We start from the raw sequence: 7,221 nt of genomic DNA, 5'->3' as shown, positions 1-7,221 counted from the left end.
AATGTTCAGAATAAACAATACTATTTTATTTCTTGTTATTATATATGAACAAAATCAGAATAAAACGCAATGTGTTTCAAGTGACATTGAGTTTTACATAATAGAAATTTAATGAATTTTACAGTTTAGTAATTATGAAAGTGGTGTAAGTCCATTTATGGCCCAGAAAGAATATATTAGTTTGGATAAATTCACATAGAAGTCTTTATGCAATCAACTTACATATTTCTAAAGTCATAGAAACATTGTCAAACTTAGTACACTTTGTTTATATTTTTGAATCAACTAAAATGCAAATGTTTAAATATCTCGAAAGAAGAAAAAATGGACTTACATCACTTTCAAAATAAACGGTCCAAATAAATAAATAAATAAAAAGAAATTAATTACTACAGTCGACCCCCCTATAACACTGTTGATTATTCCGTTTTATATGAATTCCTTGTTGTATGAGTCACTTAGATTTTACATATGCGTGTGCCGAACTGTGAACGGCTCACCTATTTGTAAAATCTAAGTGAATTTAAACACAATAAAAACAGCCCTATGTAGTTGGATACGACAGACATTACATTTTCTAATTGCATAGCTTTTCTTGATGGATGATGCCATGAGATATAAATAATTTAGAAAAATTCTGTTCTTCCATTTTTTGTTTGAATAAGGAAATGACTCCCTTATTTTTTCCTGTCATTGCTGCCGCAACACTTCAGAAAATAATATTCAATTTAAACTAGACGAATTATATCGAAAAATATTTATTTATAATTTCTTCTAAACATCTCGCGGGCCGGATAGAAAGTTTTCACGGGCCGTAGCTGGCCCGCGGGCCGCCCACCGTTGATCTAGAGAACGGAGTCAGATGACCAGCACGACTCCATTGTTAACAGGAAAAGTACGATGTACAGGTGCAAGACTACTAAAATTGGAACATTGTGACTATGTCACAATAAATAATTGTTCGTAGTTGATATTGAAGTTAAATTATTCATTTATAATCTTCATAAAATATTTTAAAATTTGTTACAATTATTTCATTTTGTGTTTTTTATAGATATTCTGACTTGTCCCCCAACCGAATTCATTCATGCTACTGTAGACTGCAGTTAATTTTGTATGATATTGTATACCTGTACAATAATTTAATCGGAAGTACTTTATTTTTAACATTAGGTAAACAAAAATTTGTCTATCTTCCAAAACTCTTTATAATTTTATTTTTATCAAAATTTTATCATATACAGATTGCAAAGTTTAAATAAGCGAGCAAAATGTATACAAAAACTTTATTACATTTAATAATCTACATCTGGAATACAACCAGCTATACAAGCAATATTTTACAACAAAACAATGTGCAGATTTCTACTAAAAACTTATTTCTAAGCTCAAGAGAAAAACTACAAAAAAATAAAAATAATAATAAAAAGCCTACAAAGATTCAAAACAACAAGTTTTGTCTTGAGGCACAAACCTCTCTCTGCAATGTTTAAATTCCACTGTTTGGCTACTCCATTTATGGAATTATCCGTATAATTACTGATAATCTCTCATTCTACATATTTTACTGTACAATAATTTTTTTGTTTTTTAAATTTTTTTTACAAATGCTTTCCCTAAGTTCTGGAGCCTTTATTTTACAACAGAATGGAATGAATCTTTTTTTTCATTCCTAATAAAAATGACAAAATGCATAGCATTTTTGTCTACTCTCACACACGCACACAATAATATTAAATATATGGCAATCATCATTCTGAAATCCAGAAGAGTCGTAATACAATACTAATTTCTCCATAAATAATAAACTTAATTTTCCTTCTAATATTGCACTATGACAAAATTTAGATCACAGATTTCTTGAATAAATAAATACTAAACAATAATAGAAAGTTAATATATTTCTTACTGTAATTTTGTAAAAAAAATTATATCAAACTTTTGTGCTTCGTACTTAAGTCATGAAAACGTATAAATATTAAAAGCAACTTTTTGCACCGACAAAATATAATAAATGCCTGAATTATTATTATTACGTCTTTAGTAAATAACGGCTAACGATAATTAAGCAGACTTCTTATAATTCTAATTAGATGGATATGTAATTCTAAGTTGTTAACTCTGATTCAAATGGAATGCTGACATTTATGTAAAAATTATCAATTGGTCTCTAAACAAATGCAATAGCTAATATTTAAAACTGTGGAATTTTTCTTAAACATTAATAATAAAGCTTTTTTTTTTTATGGAATAAGATATTCTATGCAATTTTCACTTTTTTTAATATAAAAAAATGGATTAATGTTGTTATTATTATGAAAATTTAATATACCTGTGGCTGCTTCTAAATATAACCTCCTTTACGAAGAGTACGTAATGCACCAATAGTTCCGATATTAGAATTTTTATCTTGAATGTTTAACAATTGTGCTGGTTTTGGCAAATTAGACGATTCGAATGTATTAACTTTTGTAGATTTGACTGAAGGAACACAACTCCATGACTGAACGGTAGAGTAACTTGTTCCCACCATTGATTTGTTACTCATAGAAGACTGCGTGAAGCACGATAAATCGATCCTTGTCTTAACGCCGACATCGGTTTTAGGTGTCAGAGTAAGAGGAGAACTTTCGTCAAAAGTTTTCAATTTTACAGTTATGCGAGGAAACCGAGATTCTTTACATTCTGCAATCGATGGTGGGATTTCGGATGCCGTGGTGGACATGATGTTTTCTAATCCAATACGACTCAGTTTATCCAAAAGTCCGATTTTAGCAGGTTCGGATTCTTTTTTATGGGAAGACGCATGAGAATTATTTTTGGAAGTAACAGACTTGGATTTTTTTGAACGAGTTCTTCTTAACAAATGTACACCTCTTGCTAGAGACCCAACATTAATTAAATCTGGCACTTGTATTCCACTAAAAGGCGGAGGAGTTGGAGGAGGAGAACCTTCGGGAGAAGGTGCCGGTGTTGGAGGAGTGGAGTCAATCTATATAATTTACATATTTTTAGTTAAGATATTTCTATCGTCATCTTGAGTATTAAAGAAACTTACCTTTTGATTACTCATTACAGCCGTGGGCACTATAGCATGAATACCTCGTTCGTTTAAAAGCCTTGCAAGCCCCAAAGTCGTGCTGAATGTACTCGTTGCTCGTCCTCTTTGTTGTGGACTATTGAGCGTGGAAGGAGGTTGTGAACTCGTTCTGCTTGATATTTGAAGACTGGAATAGCTGAAATTTCAAATTTTGGTAAGTTATTTTACTTATAAGTTTTGAGAAAGTAAAATCAGATGATTATAAATAATGATGTTTTAATATAAAAATAATGTTACAAAAATTATATTTTATAGTACCCAATTTTTGATGCAATTTGACATATATAATTAGTTTATAATAGTAATGATTAATTTCTTGTTTTAACAATTTTAAATATAGTGGAATCTCCTTAATGAGCATAATTCATTCCAGAATGTTATCCTAAAGTGAAACACTTGTTAATTGAAACAATTTTTCCCATATAAATTAATGTAAAATATGATAATGCACTCTATGCCAAAAAAAATACTCAAATATTTTATGTATAACATTTATTCAAAGAAAATTATACAATATACACTGTTAAGGAGCACGAATCGTTGTTATTTTCTCTTATAGGGCAGAATGAACCAACCTGGAATGGGAATTCGATTTGCAGAAAAAAAAATCGAAATATAGTAATTTCTAATATTTAATTATAGCCTTTACATAGCCCAAGAATTTGGCATATAGTTTGGCATGTTTACTGTATTATATAATGTACTATGGTTGTTGATGTTTATATGTAATATGTCTGTAAACAAGTTTGGAAAAATGTGTGATAACCAGGGACACTTAAGACACTAGCAGATGAGTGCTAAACACAGACTGATGTAAATAGCATGCGCACAATCCGGGACTTCCCCTCTCCTAGTCACGCATTATACGAAACATCGCTTGTTAAGTGAGTAATTTTTTTGCGATTTACTTTGCTCATTATGCAAAATACTCGTTAAGCGAGGTTCCAGTATACAACAAAAATTTTTTCCCCATTCACTTTGCTAAAATCAATTTATACAATTCTTAAATAAATTAATCTATCATAGCATTTATAAAATTCTAAGAGAAATTATAATCAGTATGGTTTAAAATGTCACTAGATATATGTAAATAACTTTTGTACAAAATAATAATAAATTACAGGACTTTTCATTATAAGAGTAATCATAAATTGAATGCATTATTTTAATAAACAAAAACTTCATATAGTTATTTTAAATTATCTATATTTGTTGCCAATTAGACACTCAAATATCTAACTCCTGTATAAGATATTCTATAATATTGTAGCATCCAGGAAAGAAGCAATGTGGTATAAGCCACTAAGAGGCTCGTTTAATAAAAATAACATATTTAAATAAGCTAAAAAAGGTATAAAAGTCTATAAAGATACAAAGAATTGACTCAATAATTTACTATCAGGACTTCAGTGGTAAACCATGAAACTAATGTTCAAGAAAATAATGTGCAGCTCAAAAGCGCATGTGAACCCCAGTCAAACTACACCAGCTTTTGTCACCATTGTGTTTCAACAGTTAATATAAAGTTTGAACAAATAAAAAAAAAATTTTATTTGTATTAAAACTGCAAATGAAGCTACACCATTCTGAATAGAATAAGACATATGACTTCAAAAAACTGTGAATGAATATAATGCAATTTACAAAATGTCATGATACTTTGTTCCTGGTTTAACATTGTTTATGGAAGTATATTACTACTCTGTGATGCATATGATTCCTGACAATAATACTCAAAAGTACTTGATCCTGTTTTACACAATGAAAGTTCATTAATCTGACATTCTGTGAAAAGTAGCTGATAATCCAGCATGAATCCAGTATTCAGTGCATCATAATTTGTTTGGACATACGGTGCAATAAAAAACAGTATATTTGGAAAATAATTATATGCATATGCATCATTGCAAATGCTGAATTTATGCAATTATGTGTTTATTAATGTTTTGCAAGTTTCTCAATCAATCTTAACACACTAACTCTTCAAATTGATTAAAGAGCATGCTAAAACAAAACAAGCATATAACAGTGTGCACTAGTACAAAATTTATAGCAATATATGTAATGTTCAAATTGCATATACTTTATCAAATTTTGTGAAAATACAAAATATCCAGTAATCCGACACCTACAGAACCAGTGCTGCCAGTTTAATAAACTTGTATTGTAACTTGTTCCTAAGTATTTTTACCATAGGTTAAGTTTAAATATGAATTAATTATAATTCAAAACAGAAAAAAACAATATAAACAAATTATGAAATATTCAATCAATTCCTCTTAATATTGTATGTCAGCAGAAACCACCAAAAAATTTATGGGTGTATTGGTGTTCTACAGTGCTTATTAAGAAATGAATGACCAATGAAAGCCAAGGACTATACACTAACTGCCAGTCCTTAAACAATGACAGTCTAGAAGCAATAGTGACTGGAATCCTTAAAAATATTTTAAAAAATGGATTCCAATACCATTTTAACAAATAGCATGGACACTAGCAGTAGTGCATAGCTGTATGAACAGTTTACTTCAAAGGCAGCCTTCTGTAAAGGTACTATTTACATTGAAAAAAAAACAAGTTATATATTAAAAAATATTATCAAAATCCTTTGAGATTTTTATTGTTAGGTTTAAACTATATGAGTTTATACTAACTCATTTATTAGAAATATTAGCCTTAAAATATTAAGAAATACTTACCTGACAATCTCTCTCTCAACTGAGAATTTATAATCTTCCTAATATAATTAGTAAATTAACTAAATATAATTGTTACAATCATGCAATTAGAAAAATTTATAAACTAAATATTGTTATTTAAAAAAAACACACTATTTACAACTAGGGAAGACTTAATATGGAAAATTTCTAATTGTGTTTAACTGTTAATTCAATGTAATTAAAACTACGAATTGAAAGTAGTAAGTATTGTTAAGGGGCGTTTATACAATAATTTGCGTTTTGGTTTCTTGACAGAGTAGAGAAATGACCGAAGTAATATTCTGTGAAAATAAAACAAATTTTTTTAAAATTTGATACGATTTTCAAAATTGATATATGATTATTATTCTAATTTAAGCCTAATTATTTAATACTAAAGACAAAAGAATCAAAAAACTTAGGAAACACGGTCACCAAGATTATGTAAGAAAACATCCAAATGAGAATTTTCTAAGAAAAATATAACCGTGAAAGTCATCATCATAAAAAACATTGATGATTAATTAATGGATGATCACAAACATTATATCAACTTTTGTAAATGTTGCAGTATCAATTAAATGAGTTATATTTCATAATTACTGAACTTTCATAGGACAATATTATATTGTGTTGAAGATAAATACTTTTTGTGAAATTTTGTTTTTGTTTTGGGATTTATTATTAATGCAGGGGAGAAGATCTATTGTCAGACATTTCCTATTGCATATATGATAAATAAATAAACTAAGATCAAACAAGGTATCAATGAACACAGAAACCTAATTTATCACTTAAAAAGTAATTCTGCCAAAATACATATTTATATTACATATTAAAAATGTAACCATAGTTCTTAAACTGATAATTTGTATTATGCATTTTAAAGATGACATAATCAAACAATAATATTTAAATAAAATTTTCAATCTTTTTCTACAAGTTAATTATCTAAAACTAAATCATATGATTTTGTTCTGTATTTACAAAATATTCTGTATTATATGCTATTTGGTGGCAAACATAGCCAACTCTGGAAGAGGTATCTTACTTTGTAAGCAATGAATTAATCATAATCAACTGATGTTTAATATTTGCATTACTGTTTAGTTAAAAATAAAATTTTATATTAACAAAATAATATAATTTTTTGTATGTAAAATACATCTGGATACGAGTCCAATTTTGCTTGCCAGGTCCAATCACCAGGAACAACTACAGTAGACCCCCCTATAACGCTTAGATACGTTCCACGCTAACCGAAAATTACGTTGTAGGAATGATTATATACATGAGCCAATCGCAGCCCGATAGGTGGGAACTTTACGGACTAAGGCTGTTCGAAAGGTTTTCTTCTATAAAATTAACCGATTCTAGACTAATTCGACTCAACATTTCCAAAACACGTATAATTTTTTGGGA

The 7,221-nt window shown here is 28.7% G+C and overlaps 1 protein-coding gene across 3 annotated transcripts in view; it reads right to left on the bottom strand.

Moving 5' to 3' along the window:
- Positions 1-1,269: 1,269 nt before the first annotated feature.
- The window catches only part of LOC111642416 (trafficking kinesin-binding protein 1-like), a 44,592-nt gene continuing 38,640 nt past the window's right edge, over positions 1,270-7,221 (bottom strand). For all 3 annotated transcript variants that reach the window (XM_023388765.1, XM_023388764.1, XM_023388763.1), the window contains 2 exons: positions 3,059-3,236; positions 1,270-2,992 (listed from right to left, as the gene is read on the bottom strand). In XM_023388765.1, coding sequence (XP_023244533.1) covers positions 2,345-2,992; positions 3,059-3,236 — 826 coding nt within the window. In that variant the 3' untranslated portion in view covers positions 1,270-2,344. The remainder of the gene's footprint in view (positions 2,993-3,058; positions 3,237-7,221) is intronic.

The sequence above is a fragment of the Centruroides sculpturatus genome, unplaced genomic scaffold (assembly GCF_000671375.1).
Source record: "Centruroides sculpturatus isolate CEXI.00-Female unplaced genomic scaffold, Cexi_2.0 scaffold1367, whole genome shotgun sequence".
NCBI lineage: Eukaryota > Metazoa > Arthropoda > Arachnida > Scorpiones > Buthidae > Centruroides > Centruroides sculpturatus.
The sequence above is the reverse complement of the archived record's forward strand: the minus strand, read 5'-3'. Positions and strand labels throughout refer to the sequence as shown.